At 41.3% G+C, this 14,774-nt stretch overlaps 1 protein-coding gene and 1 long non-coding RNA gene across 13 annotated transcripts in view; both read right to left on the bottom strand.

Annotated features, from left to right (window-relative positions):
• METTL25 (methyltransferase like 25) overlaps nt 1-14,705 on the bottom strand; it is a 130,555-nt gene extending 115,850 nt beyond the window's left edge. For 5 of the 12 annotated variants that reach the window (XR_007402216.1, XR_003133380.3, XR_007402215.1 and 2 more), the window contains exon 1: nt 14,435-14,705. Coding sequence is in view for 1 of the 12 variants with exons in the window: in XM_025439428.3 (XP_025295213.3) it covers nt 14,435-14,705 (271 nt within the window). In the remaining 11 variants the exon portion in view is untranslated. Of the gene's footprint in view, nt 1-1,488; nt 1,636-2,334; nt 2,474-6,934; nt 7,034-7,396; nt 7,643-13,632; nt 13,825-14,434 lie in introns of those variants that run through there. The other 7 variants (XR_003133386.3, XR_003133384.3, XR_007402218.1 and 4 more) reach the window with 7 other exon arrangements.
• Nucleotides 12,780-13,585, bottom strand: LOC118350701 (uncharacterized). Its single transcript, XR_004804982.2, has 2 exons — nt 13,045-13,585; nt 12,780-12,966 (listed from the first exon to the last, which is right to left on the bottom strand). It is a non-coding gene; the product is annotated as an uncharacterized LOC118350701 (long non-coding RNA).
• Nucleotides 14,706-14,774: the final 69 nt, after the last annotated feature.

Raw genomic sequence — 14,774 nt, 5'->3', positions numbered from 1 at the left:
TCAGGGTACCATGTCTATTCTACTCTTAACTGAAATCTAGTTATAATCATTTGCCAGGTAGAAGGAACGTGCAAAAGAAATGAATTTGTATTTAATATACACTTTTGTCTATATAGTTCCTACCATACTTCCAACAGTACTTCCTACTCTTGTTCTTAATTTTTGTAACAGTGTATATAATTAATAAAACCAAATCATTTTTATTCTTTATGAGTCATTATTCAAGGTGGCTGCAAATAGTATAAGTAAATAAAATGCCAACCTAACCTTTAAATTTGCCATTTTGGTTTCAGAAATCAAGAGGGAAGAACAGAGATTCTGTAACGATCTTTGGTGTTGCCTAGAGATACTGGTCGGATAATCTACTGCTGCACCTGAAATGGAGTTTCCCCTAATAAGAGGAGGGACTGTTTTCAGCACTTGATATTATCTATAATAGCCAAATCATGGAAATAGCCCAAGTGTCTATCCACCAACAAACGCACAAAGATGTGGTATATACAGACAATGGAATACTTTTTGTAATATTTTATTTATTTACTCATGAGAGACAACAGAGACAGAGGCAGAGACATAGATAGAGGGAGAAGTAGGTTCCCTGCAGGGAGCCTGATGCACAACTTGATCCCAGGACCCTGAGATCACCACCTGAGCCAAAGGCAGACACTCAACCACTGAGCCACTCAGGTGCCCCCATACAATGGAATATTATTCAGCCATCAAAAAATGAAATCTTGCCACTGGAGTAACATAGACAAAGCTACGGAATATCATACTAAGCAGAATAAGTCAGTCAGAAAAAGACAATTACATTATGATTTCATTCACATGTAGAATTTAAGAAATAAAACAAATGAGCAAAAGGGAAGAAGAGAGAGAGGCAAACCAAAAAACAGACTATAGAAAACAAACTGATGGTTACCAGAGGAGAAGGGAAGTGGGGGGGACACAGGGGAAATAGATGATGGAGATTAAGGTTGTGATGAGCATCAGGTGATATATTGAAGTGTTGAATCACTATATTGTATACCTGAAAAAAATGTTACACTGCATGTTAACTAACTGGAATTTAAATAAAATATTTTTAAAAATCTTTAAAAAATTCTAAAAATCTTTTATTTATTTATTCATGAGAGACACAGAGAGAGAGAGAGGCAGGACAGGCAGAGGGAGAACTAGGCTCCCTGCAGGGAGCCTGATGCAGAACTTGATCCCAGGACTCTGGGATCATGACCTGAGCCAAAGGCCGACACTTAACCATTAAGCCACCCAGGTGTCCCAAAAACAAACTTTTTAAAAAAGAAATAAAGACAGACTCTACAAACTAAAAAAGATTAGTTAAGTGAATGTTTGCAAATATATAAATAGTTCATAATAAGTAACAAAAAGTCACAAGAAAAAAATGAAGAATGAGCACAAGTGGTGGTCTAGATCAAGAATTCAAAGAGCTTTGTAATACTAATAAAACTTTCAACCAGTGATTCTTACCTTGAGGTCTACGAGTTCAAGAAGCCTATGAATCATCAAAAGATGTATGCAGTTTTGTATCTATTTATGAAGAAAGATACCATATTTTTTTTGAGGAAAGAGTTCTATAGTACTCATTTAATACAGCCTTTTAATGGGATTTGTGACCTGAAAGATTAAAAGTCACTGTATTTTACTATATTTTCACCCTTTATATTGCCCAGTATTAATATTATAACATGCAATTCAACCAAGTATTTTTCTTCTGGCTAGAGGAATCTAGAGATTTTAAATGTTCAAAACATGAAAACTAAGTACTGGCTACCAAAACAACGTAGGATTATTGTTTCTATCCCATCAGCAGAAAGCTACTAATCCTTAATATAAATTTTATATTTTTGAAGTTAATCTAACTTTGAAAAGATAACATCCCTTTGCTCTTCAGTATTTTTATTATTAAGCAGATCCACAGTGTTGATGGTCAAAGTTACTGGGCTGGCTTTTCTAAATAATGCCCATCTAAGCAAAACAAATAATTTAAGTACCAAAACATATAGGTCACTCTGTTCCATGTGACAAAGTAAATGTTAATAATATTAAATGGTTTTAAATAAATTTGCATAATCTAAATTTAAATCTCTAATGAAAAAGGTAAAATCGTTGCTTGTTTGCACAACCCCAAAAACATCTCAAGTGACGATACAACCATCTGATCCAGGAAAAGAATGAACCACACATTTTATTTTTTGACAAAAAGATAAGTGAACTTAAGCCACATTCACATACTAAGTGAACAGGATGGGGGGGTGGGGGGGATGGCAAAGAAGATTGAAAACAACAAACAAAAGTAGAAGTAATCTGGGGCACCTGGGTGGCTCAGTTGGCTAAATGTCCGAATCTTATCTCCACTCAGGTCATGATCTCAGAGTTTTAAGATCGAGCTCTACATCGGGCTCTGTGCTGGGCATGGAGCCTGTTTAAAATTCTCTCTCTCTCTCTCCTTCTGCCCCTCCCCCTTCTCTCACCCTTTCCTAAAAAAAAAAAAAAAAAAGTAATAATTTATATAGTTTAAGTTTGATTAAAGATGACCCTCCTCCTACAAAAAAGAATTATTTCCCAATAATTTAATAATGGAATTATACTTCTATATCTGTCTTTGGTAGAAAATACTAAAAATATTAAGTAGTATTAAAGATTTATAAATGTAGGGGTTTTTGACAAAACGACAGATTCACTGTGTTTAGATAATGCCTTCACATTCCACAGATGCAAAGAGCAGTCAATTAAGAATAATAATCTTTGGGAAATAACAGTTGACAAAGAGCCAGCTGTAGTAAAATTCTGAATAAACTGAAAATATTGTCACTTTTTAAATAAAAAAACAGTTGTCATGGCACATTACCCCACTAAAATGGCATAAACATTCTTAAGAAATGCATACAGAAGAATAGAACAGTAAATGAGGAACAGCTTAACTTGCCAGGAGGGAACACTAGAATTTTATTATGGAGAACTATAAAAACCCATGAAAGCAATACAACTGAAACATACACAGCTGGATATTTTACATTTCAAATATAAAGAATAATGAAAAACTTATTTGAAAAATGAAATCAACTAGTTTTGGATAAAAACACTGTCACATACCTGGAAATTAAATAATAAAAAATACATATATATTAATTGCAAATTTTCACATATAATAACTATGTATTATTATTATAACACACATAAGCCATTTTCTTGGGCAATACTTAGGACATAGGATTTTCATAGATCATTTAGTCTAGAAAGTATAATAATTCTCAGACTCTATCAGATGGTAAGAAACTAGATTAAAATTCTGTTTAGAAAGGAAAACCTTCATCTTCCCATTTTGTTTTGTACAATTACTGGTGTCTTTTCTCTCTTATTGGAATGTGACTTTTTTAAAGACAGAGATTATGCCCAGTTCACTTTTGTATTCAACCATAACACCTAGCACTGTCTTATGCTAAGAAAATGTTAAGTAATCTTTGCAAAAATAAATTAGGATATAAAAATAATCATGCTCTCAAAAGTTGTAAGGCTTAGAGACAGACTACTGACCTATCTTAACTCTAATAACCACACAAATTTTGAAGAATACTGAACTTGTAGAGGTGATAGAAGTGATGCTCAAGGATTGCTACCTCTTCCTCTCACCTCTCCACTATCAGTAGGGTTAATTTCATTTCAATCAACATCTGGTCCTTATAGCCTAGAGAAGTGATCATTTATACTACTCAAAATATGTAAACTAATTCTAAACATGTAAGGTGGTAGGGAAATGAGGAGCAAGGAATGTGAAATCTTAAATGTCTCTATTTGGGAGACCTTAAATACAATATATCTAAAACTAAATGCATCATTTTCCCAAAGAGCTCCCTCTCCCAATTTTCCTAATTTTGTCAATGGTACATTCATCATTATTCTTCAAGTCATTTCCAAAATCAAAATCTTGGAATTATCTTTGATTCTTCCATTTTCCTAAACCCTATGTAAATATCAGTCACCAAGAACTACCAATTTTCTCCATACAAACTCTTTTAAAACTATCACTACTTTTGCATTTCCATTGCCATCATCTGGCCCCAGGTTCATACTTCAACTCTAGACTATCAGAAAGGAGGCAGTGTCCCATGGAAGAATGATTCCAAATGGTTTAAGACTAGTTTCCAGCAACTGGCTGCAATATGTTTTTCTGACTTTGCTTTCAGCTACTTAAAAATGTATGAATGCTCAGCTTTCTGTTCCTGCCTCCAAATATGTTTTATAGTTTTCATCTTTAGCCTTTTGCTTCTACTGCTCTGCCTACTGGAATGCCCATGATGAGCCATATGTACCCTTACTCAGCTATATGAAATTTAAAAAACATACAGAGAACCTACTACGTGGTGCTCACCATATGCTAGAGACCAGAACTCACATACTAGGAATGTCAAATCATTCTAATACAGTGTGCTAAGTACTCTAATAAAGGTAGAAATAAAATAATATACAAATAGCTAGTTTTATTAATTTAATATTATTTGATTTGGGCTTTGGGAGAAGATACAAAATAAGTAGACAGTTACTAAATATTTGGGGTAGGGCAAAGAGGATTGCATGAACAAAATGAGGGAGGGGAAAAATACATGGCACATTAAGGGAATAAGGTAGCAGAAGTACGAGGTATTTGGGTAGAGAGGAACGCCAAGAGAAGTGCTTGATAATACTATACCACTATCTTCTACTCCCTCCCTTCAACTTTGGTTGAAGACATATCTTAAAAGTGAGAATGCACATCAAATTATTTCAGATATTTTCTTTCTTCTTTTTTTTAAGATTTTTAAAATTTATTTATTCACAAGAGACACAGAGAGAGAGAGGCAGAGACACAGGTAGAGGGAGACGCTGGCTCCCTGAGGGGAGCCTGATGTGGGACTCGATCCCAGAACCCTGTGGTCATGACCTGAGCCAAAAGCAGATGCTCAACCACTGAGCCACCCAGACATCCCAATTTCAGCCGTTTTCATAATTAAAGTTGATCTGGAATCAGATCATGTGGGAAGTTCAAAAATTTATTAACCTGGCTGACTCAATTATGACCAGTCATACACTCTTTCATCTCAAGATTCAGGTTGGCCCAGGCCCTTCACATGATCATGGGTTTAAAAGCACGGACTGATAAGGTCTGGAGATAAAAATTTTAAATCATTTCATTCTATAGGATTTGAGAACTAGAAGCAACCTTAGGTAATGTTTAGCCACGTGACCCATAACTATCTTTGGCTGCTGCTCTCCTTTGAGAATGTGAAACAAACTCCTGAATTCATTTTCAGGGGGTAAAAGGAAACTGACTGGAGGCCACAGACCAAGAGCCATCATCGCTGGTACTTCGGAGGGCCAGGGAAATTCAGATGGCAATGCTGGCTAGGGGGTGAGGATACACTTGAGGGAATACACGGAGCTATTTGCCACACAGTGGTATGCAACAAAACAGCCAGATCTTCTGATTTTTTTTTTTTTTTTTTTACAAGAGAAACTACAATTCCAGATTTGTGGGTGTGTGTTTATGTGCATGTGCATATATTAAATCTGTCCATTTTGAAATGCTGCCTGGAAAAAAAAGTTAACTTATTGATCGTGTAACACATGTTGACAAGCCACATGAACCTGGGGGCAGCTATTTTCTACCTCTGACACTGAGAAACTCCCTAGGTGGTTACTTCTTAGATGAGGAAACTAAGGCCTACAGTTAAATGTCTGTGCAAGATATATGGCTCATCAGACTTGGCAAATGACTATCCAGGTCTCCTGACTCTGGGCCCAGCTTGCCCCTATCTGAGGGGAGTAGAATATAGAGATTACTAGTATTCATTACATGCCTACTCACATGGTAGGTTTTAACACTTATCTCATTTACTTTTACACAGCCCTTACAGGGCAGGAATTATGATTCCCATTTCTCAAATGAGAAAATTAAGGCTCAAAACCTGCAGCAACTTGCACAAGATAATACAGCAGTAAAGTATCAGAGCCAGGATTCAAAACTAACTGTAATGACTACAAAACCCATAATTTTCCTAATGTGCTGCCTCCTATTTGCTTACATCAACAGCTGAGGATCCAGGTGGAGAGGAAAGAATGGATAAGGCCAGAAGGTGATGGACTTTATTTTGTAGGAAATGCAGACCTATTGATGGCTTTTGAGCAGAGGAATGACAGGACCAGGAAGATAACTGAATGGCAAAGTAACTGAAATACAGAGTCTGAAGGCAAGAAAAACAGCTCAAAGTTATTGCTAAAATTCTGCTGCAAGATTTAAAAAGGAGGGAACTGAACTATTTGCTATGGGAATGGGAATGAGCAGATGCAAGAAAAATTGAGGAAGAAGAGTCGGCAGATTATGAGCCTGAGTAACAGGAAGAAGAGTAACCACTGAGGTGATGAGGTCAAAAAACAAAAACAAATGCAGACTGGCGGTTATGAAGCCATGCAGGCAAGCAGGGTGGTTTTGTAAACCGGGAAAAGAATCCAAATCATGGTAAGCCATAAAGATAGGTCACCGTAACTGCAAGCTTCCGGTGAAAAGTTAATGATTTGACAAAATTTAAATAAACAACAACATAAAATGAATATCTAAACACACAGATGGCACTCAAATTTATTCTGACTGGCTAAAGATAAGCATAATTTAAGTAGAATGAGGGGGGAAAATGCCAGAGATGAGCGGGATCTTCATGAACTTTGTTTTACTGAGCATCTTAATAATGGAAAGATAGAGGAGTGGGGAATCAAAACTTGGGGAGAATACATTAAAAACCAGAACATAAATTCAAGTTCTAAATGGTCTCACCTAAAAGGAACAATCTGAAAGGACTTTCCATACATCAAATAAACAAAGTATGATAACAAATTATTCTGGGCTCCCAGATTTGCTGCTTTGTTACTCTCCCTTACTTACAATTACAGTAGCAACCCGGGAACAGAGCTGACATTTGCCACTATCTTATGGTGTCATATCATTTCCACACTTGAAGTCTCCTAAAAAGATCCAGAAAAACTGAAAAAGGGAAAATAGAGTTCAGGAAAATACACAAGGAAAGTGAATGAATAAAAGTTGAATACAACAGAGTAAAACAGACGACGCTAATTATTTCTCTGTTGTTTTCATTTTATATTTCAAACACATTTTCTGGTTTCATGTGTTTTGAATTAAATGTTAGCATAATGTCAATACACCACAATCACCACCATCACCACCACCAATAGAAATTACTTAGGATGGCCAAGAAGAAATGTAATCTATTAAGATGCAATAAAAATAATTTAAGAGAAAGCTCAACAAAACAATAATCTATCACAGGCATACATTTTCTGCATTGTTCAATTAAAATGATAGTAAATTAATTACACAGATGCTCACCAAAAGGAATCAATTCTAAACATTTACTCAGCAGCCAATCCTGGTAAGGATCATCTGAGTGACATTAATAAGAAACAGGAGAAGTAGCATATGGCCTCAAGAAGCTGGAAGAAGAGAGTCAAGAGAGGCCCTGGAGGCTCACGCAGGGTCTTAGAGCAGCCCTGGGCTTTGGCAGTCACCAAGGACAGCTTTGCAGGTATAGAAACTGGATTTTCTGAGAGCTGAGGAGGTTTTCCACAACAGGTTCTAAACGAAGTTATAAGAAATTGAAATACAAATTTATTAATATGCATTGAGAAATATACTTATAATAATAACCCATACTATTCATTTGCTAGGACAGTCTCCTAATTTTAAAATTACATTTAAAAACAGATATTCTTTTTTTTTTTTTAAGACAGATATTCTTAAAATTTTAATCAAACTGGATAACTGGTTGTCTCTGTAGTCTAGATCTATTTCTACTTCATAAAACATTTTGGCTACCCTAACTCGGAATATCATTTCCCGCTTGTTTTTTTGGAAGAATTTTCTAGACTTTATGAAAACGAATAAATTTCTGAAGACCAAGAGATGATTCATTTGAGAATGTTACAGATTTATATACATAATTATTACTTCCTAAGGACACAGCCTTGTTCCCTTGAAGGGGGTATAACAAAATCTTACCTCTGAGATGAGATACAGGAGACCTTTTGTCCTATATCAGCAAAGCATTTAGAAACTATTTCTGGTAGTGTTTTCCTGTAGATGGTTAATCTCACATATGTAATGACTCTCAGGAATTTTAACCTGAAGTGATGCCTGTCTCGATTTTATCTTCAAATTCTCAGGGTATCTTATTGTAATTTGCAATGTACTAAAAGAAGTACACCCTTTTCACATAGGGGAAAAAAATAATTACTGGTTTCTGCCTCCTCAAATTAAAATAATTGGACCAAATCACATATACATAAAAATAATAAACACAGTATAGACAGAAACCACACCAGAAATACTAGCTGTCTAGTTCAGTAGCACATTTTAAGGGGTACCTTCAGCGACACTCATTATGCTTCACTTCATTTGTTCTCTAAGAATCATTTACTTTACTCCTCTGTATGCCTAGAAAATGTACAAGGTTCTGAGAATACAATGAAAAAAGCAAATACTGTACTTTGGTTTGTATATGGTTAATGATGTAGTTGCAACTACAGACAAGCCATTGGACAATGACAACAGTATGACATTTGTTAATTTGGTAGAGAACACAGGTTGTTACAGAGGGCATACACATTTCCAGAAGTTCCTGACAATTTATTTCTTTCAAGGAAAGACTAATTACCGCATCATCACTACAGATATCATCACCACGACATTTACTAGCCACAGTTTATTACACTCAGTGCTACCATTAGTGAGATAGTACATCATCTTTAATCTTGACTACAACTCTGCGAAATAGGTAAAATTTTACTTCTAGAAAAGAAAAAAAAAGTCAGTTGTGACAGACAGATGTCCGCTCATAACTGTCCTGGCACGGACATGCAGGTCAGTCTTCCTACGGAATATAAAAGTGGCACAGTACACCAATATCAGACAAGGTCCGTGACCACAACTACTTCATAATCATGTCTGAGTACAGACAAAAACAAGGCCATTGTGCAAACACAAAAGTTTCCACGCACGTGGCAAGAACTGAGGCCTCGTGCCAACGGGTAACTAGCCACCCGTGAGTGAGACATCATGAAGGCAAATCCACCAGCTTCAAACAAGCCTTTAGCAATTGCAGCCCAGCCAACATCTTGACTGTGGTCACATGAGACCCCAAACGAGACCCACTCAGTTAATCTGCTCCTGGAATTCCTGGCCCATAGGAACTGTGTGAGATTGTTAGGCAGCAACAGATAATATAAAACCTTGATATAATTGTGTCAATATGCATGTACTTTTCCAGTTAAGAGAATTATGAGATAAGTCATATAATTATTCATTAATGCTATCTTTTCCTTTAATTCTTGGAGATTATTGAGTATATTTTCATCTAGTTCTTTGAATATATTTATAACAGCTGCTGAAATCCAACATCTGAGCCCAATAGGATCGGCTCCTATTAACTCATTCTCCCCACCGTAGGTCACACAATTCTTTAATTCTGTGAACATAGTTACTTAAATCCAACATCAGGGCTCACTTGGAATCAGTTTCCTAAGTATGACTCACACTTTCCTGGTTTTTTTTTTTTTTTTTTTTTTTTTTTGCACATCTAGTAGTTTTCAGTTAAAAAAGCAGAATTGCGGATAATTTGTTGTAGAGGATTCCATTTTGTTTACACCTAAGGGTTTTGTTGTAGTTGAAATTAATTAGTCTGGACTCAACTGTGACATCTGTCCCCCATCAGGGTGAAGCACTGATGTCTCTGCTCAATTACTAATTTACTAGCCTGCCCCTGAGGGCATCCGCGAACCTGTGCAGTTCAGCAGTCCCACAAATTTGGGTACATTTTATAGTCAGATTGCAGGGCTCACCCACTCTGTGGTTATCTTTGTTTCCAGGATTCCCCAGCCTAAATTTCCATTTGCTATACTAGCCCTGAATTCTTTCCCTAAATACATGAATTCAGTCAGGCTCTTGATGTTTGCCACCCAAGCTGTGTGCACCCTGGGGAACATGCTCTGTCAAAGGTGCAGTAGATTTGTAAATCTCCCCAGAAATTCTCTCTCAGAGGTTCACTATCCCCTGGTTTTGCCAGCAATTTTGCTGGACTCTGCATGTGACCATGCATGTGACCTCTAAACTTAGAAGTCATCCAGGGTAGAGATTTATTTTATTTTACTTCATTTCATTCATTTATTTTTAGAGCTTCTATTTTAGATCTCAGCCCTTTCTGTGGCTGTTCTGCTTCCAAAATATACCCCTTAAATGTCCATCGGCTTTATCTCTGACCTTTGTCATTACCACCTGGATCTAGTAAGGATGATGCAGCTCTCCGCCACCAGATCTAGGGGGGCTTGGAGCACAAAAGAAAGCAAGAAAGCTCTTAACTCCCAGTTCTTATCCAATCAGAAGAAACCTTCTATAGTAAACTCTTCTCACCTACCTGTGGTCATCTTCCAGAACCTTCCAGTAGGTTTTGTTTTGTTTGGTTTTTTGATAATCTGGCCACTGTTTATCATTGTTATCTGCTAGAGAAACTATCTGACCTCTTCAGGTGGCCATTACCTGAAGTTGTTTTATTGGCCTCATGTCCTGCCTTCCTGCTTCCACCCTCTCTTTCTGATAGTCTCTTTTCCACACAGAAGCCAGAGTCATCCCTTTAAAACATAAATCACGTATCACATCTGCCATAAAATCCTTGAAAAGCATTCCATTTCACTCGGAGTAAAGGCCAAGCCATCATATGGCCTGCAAAGTCCTATATAAAGTTGCCCAAACCACCTCTCAAACCTTAGCTCTTACCAGTCTCACCTAGACCATTCTCCTGTGCTTCCAACAACACATTGCACACTCCAGCTTGGATATCTGGCCTAAAACACTCTTCCCTCACTTAGCTGCACGACTGGCTCCCCTCACTTTCTCCAAGTTTCTAATTTTGTCTTGCGAGAGAAGACTTCCCTGATTACCCAATCTAAAAGAGCATTTCTCTCTACTACACTGTCCATCATCTTCACATCCCCTTCCTTGCTTTGCTTTTTCCTCACTGTATTTACTGCCACTTGATCTCACTTATTTACATAGATATGTGTATATAAATATATATGTACATGTACATATGTATCACATAGACATACGGTCACTACGGATCTACTCTCACTTAAACAAACTCTATGTGGCTGGAATTTTGTTGCATCCAGTATCATAACTGTAGGTCCTAGAACAGAGCCTGGTAGGCAGAAGGTAGTCAATAAACATGAGCCAAACAGACGAATGGGTTAAAGTGCTGCTATCCGTTAGGCATTATTGTGTCAACTCATGTTACTTTCCTTGTACCCCATCAAATGGGATCATAATTATCCCTATTACAGATAAGGAATCAAAGCATAGAGAGTTGAAGTCCAAGTTAACAAAACTAACCAGAAGTTGAGCCAGGATCTGAACCCCGCAGTCCTGTGTGCAAAGCCCACTGCAGTACTCTGCTCTGGCTATTATAACCAAGTATCAGACTGAGTGGCTTAAACCACAGAAGTTTCTTTTTTCACAGTTCTGGAAGTTGGAGGATGGCGGTTCCTGATGAAACTTCTATCCTTGGCTTGCAGATGGCTGCCTTCTCAGCGTGTTCTCATATAGTTTCTCCCTGTGTGCGCCCTCCCGAGGTTTCTTCCTTTCCTGCTGGATTAGGGTGCCACCCCTACTGATGTCATTTAATCCTAATTGCCTCCTTAAAGGCCCTACATCCAAATACAGTCGCAGTGGAGGGTTAGGATTCTGGCACTTGAATTTTTGGGGGGAATCCAATGCAATCCATAACACCTGTCATTTATACCCATAAAACATAATTATTTTCCACATCTTTCCTTTTTATTTTAGAGAATTAAGGTTTGTTTTTTTCTTTCCTAGTTCTTTTTAGATGGATGGTGGAGAAGAAATTTGTGGGAGGCTGACCAGGCCATAACATTACCTGACGAATGAAATCTACTAAAATAGCTACAGGAAGATCTTCAGAAACAACTTGGTCTCATAAAACACCAAATGATTAGGTCAAACATCTGCTAGTGTACTTTCACACACTGCCCATTAACTCACTGCAGCTCTGGGAATTGTTTCCTTTTTGTCTCCTCATACATAATCAGCAGAAAATACTTATTGTGAGTCCCTGGTGGAAATCCATTCAAGTCTCCTCAATCCTCCCCAAACATTACCATGCATGTTTCCACCCCAGGCCCTTTGTACTTCTCGCACTGCCTGTGATGCTTCCCTTCCGGAGAGCTTCAGGACTCATTTTTCTTCTTATCCAGGTTTCTTTTCTAGAGTTACCTACATAATTTTTTGCTGGAACAGCCTATTTAAAGCTGCAAGCATACTTTCCTCCTGCACTTCCCGTATCTATTCCTCCCTTTCTACACTTCATCTTTCTCTGCGGTATCAAAAAAACTCTCTCTTCCTTCTAGAATGCAAGCAAGATGAAGGCAGGGGTTACTGTTTGATTTGCTGCTGTTTCCCTAGCTCCTAGAAAAGTGCCACCGCACAGCAGACACTTAGTTAATGTTTGCTGAATGAACAAAATTTCCCCACGGTTACAGAGCTAATAAGTGATAAAAAAAATGGAATTTGAACCACATCTGAACAAGTCTAAAAATTTAACCGCTAAATTATACTGTAGACAACAACCATGTAAGCTTTAGTGAGGTGCGAATAGTCAAACAAAAACTGCTCTTCTTTGACACTAACAGATCTCATACAGTGATAGAGAAAATGTTGATCTTTAATCTTCTCGTGAACAAGAATTAACATTCCTTACAAGCACGACTTATGAAAATTCATTCTTTTTAATACCAAAGACAGCTGAGCATTTGTGCGGCTGAATAGTGTGTATGAAAGTTTGCAGGGCCAGAAACTTTTCAAAAGCGAACAACAGTGCAGTCAGGATTCCACTGTTAAATAAATGAAAAAAAAAGTCGGTTGTAAGGTTTTCCCAAAAGGCAGTAGCAGCCCCTCTCCCGCGCGCTCACCGCTCGCCAGTCCTGCCGCCGAGGCCGCGTCGGGGCGCCCGCGGAGGGCTCGGCGGCGGCGAACACGGCGGTCCTCACGTGTTTAAAGGGGAAACGATTAAAAACAAAAAAACAAAACGAGGCACGCGTGCGGGCCGCGTGGACGGCGGCTCTGCGCGAACGGCGTCCGGTCTCGGTAACCGGCTCCCCAAGGCCTCCTGGCGGACTCGCCGCGGCGGCCCCGGGGCGCCTCTCGGTGGCCGGGCCCCCCAAGCGGCAGGCTCCGAGCCGCGGGGCCACGACGGGAGCGCGGGCCGCCACCGGCGCGGGGCAGCCCCGGGCTTCAGGTTCCCCTCCCCTCGCTCTGCTCTTCGGGGGAGCCGCCGCGACTCGGTCAGGAGGTCACTCCACGGACGCAGCGGGGCACGCGAGGGCTGCCCGGCGTCCCGCGGAGCGCTCAGTGCCGGGCCCCGCCGACCGGACGGAGGCCCCGCCCGCAGCGCCCCGGGGAGCCCCCGGCCCGCCTCCTGCGGCCTGCGTCCTGCGTCCTGCGGCCCGGGCCCAGAGGCCAGCACGTGCCCCCTGCCCGCACCCTTAGAACGAACTCACCTCCGGGGCCCTGAGCTGCTCGAGGCCACAGCCCCGGGGCGCGGACGCCAGGCCCCGCGGCGACCCCCGCGCCGTTCCCCGCAGCCGCACGACGCGGCCCCCGCAGTCCTCCTCGCCCAGCCGCTCTCCGACGCCTGGTGGACGACCTCCTCGGAGCTAAGTGACAAGAAGCCCCTCCGCGGCCTCAGGGGCCGCACCCCAAACCCCGCTGCGCTCCCGACGGCTGGCGGCGCCCCCAGCCCGCCCCGCCCCGCCCGCCCGCGTGCCCCCGGCCGCGGCGGCGCCCGGACCCCCGGCTCCTGACCCCCCGGAAAGGACGCAGCCTCCCCCACGACCACGCCTAACGGTTCCTGCTTTTTTGTCCCTTGGCCGTTATCCTTATTTGTTTATTTTTAAAAATAATTTTATTTATCCAAGATAGACGTTATCGTCATGTAGAAATCCATCCTGCAGTGCCTTCCGCGCGCACCCGTCTCCCGCGCTTCCCGCGCGGAACCCAGAAGCGCGGCTTCGCGTGTTTTCCTCCGGTAAGGGAATCCCTGTCGGTCGGCTCGGATCTCCGCGCGACTTCCGGTTCTCTTTACGGAACCTGGGGACCCACGGACCGGAGAGAGAACCCGGAAGAAGGTCCCGCGCCCACCCCGCCGTGCCCCCAACCGCACTTCCGCCGCCCCCGCCCGCGTCCGGCCGCCTCCGCCCGCCCCGCCGCACACCTGTTTCCGCTCTTCTTCCGCTAGGGAGACGCTTCTGTGGGCCGCCCCGAGTCTCCGCTCCCTGCCCGCCCCGCCCACCTGCCGCTTACCTGAGGGACTCTCGGCTTCCGACAGGAGGCGCGCTTCTGAGACCCGGGCCTCGGCCTCGGCCTCCGCCTCCACCGCTGACTTCCTCAGGACCCCCAGCACGGCCTCAGGGGGTAAATCGATCAGCTGCTCCCACACGGACTCCGTATAAAAGTCCACCGTGTGTGCGTTGGAAATGGACAAGGCTTCCCGCAGGAACTGCAGCAGCTCCTGCAACTTGGCACGCAGCGCGAACAAGTCTTGGGTCACCGGGAGCGAGAAAGAAGCCGCCATGACGCTCACCCTCCCGGGCTGTAGGTGGCGCAAACGTGGCCGCACGGCGAGGCCTCGGTCGCAAGTGAC

The sequence above is a fragment of the Canis lupus genome, chromosome 15 (genome assembly GCF_003254725.2).
Source record: "Canis lupus dingo isolate Sandy chromosome 15, ASM325472v2, whole genome shotgun sequence".
In the NCBI taxonomy this organism is placed as follows: domain Eukaryota; kingdom Metazoa; phylum Chordata; class Mammalia; order Carnivora; family Canidae; genus Canis; species Canis lupus.
This window is presented reverse-complemented; position numbering and strand designations above follow the sequence as displayed.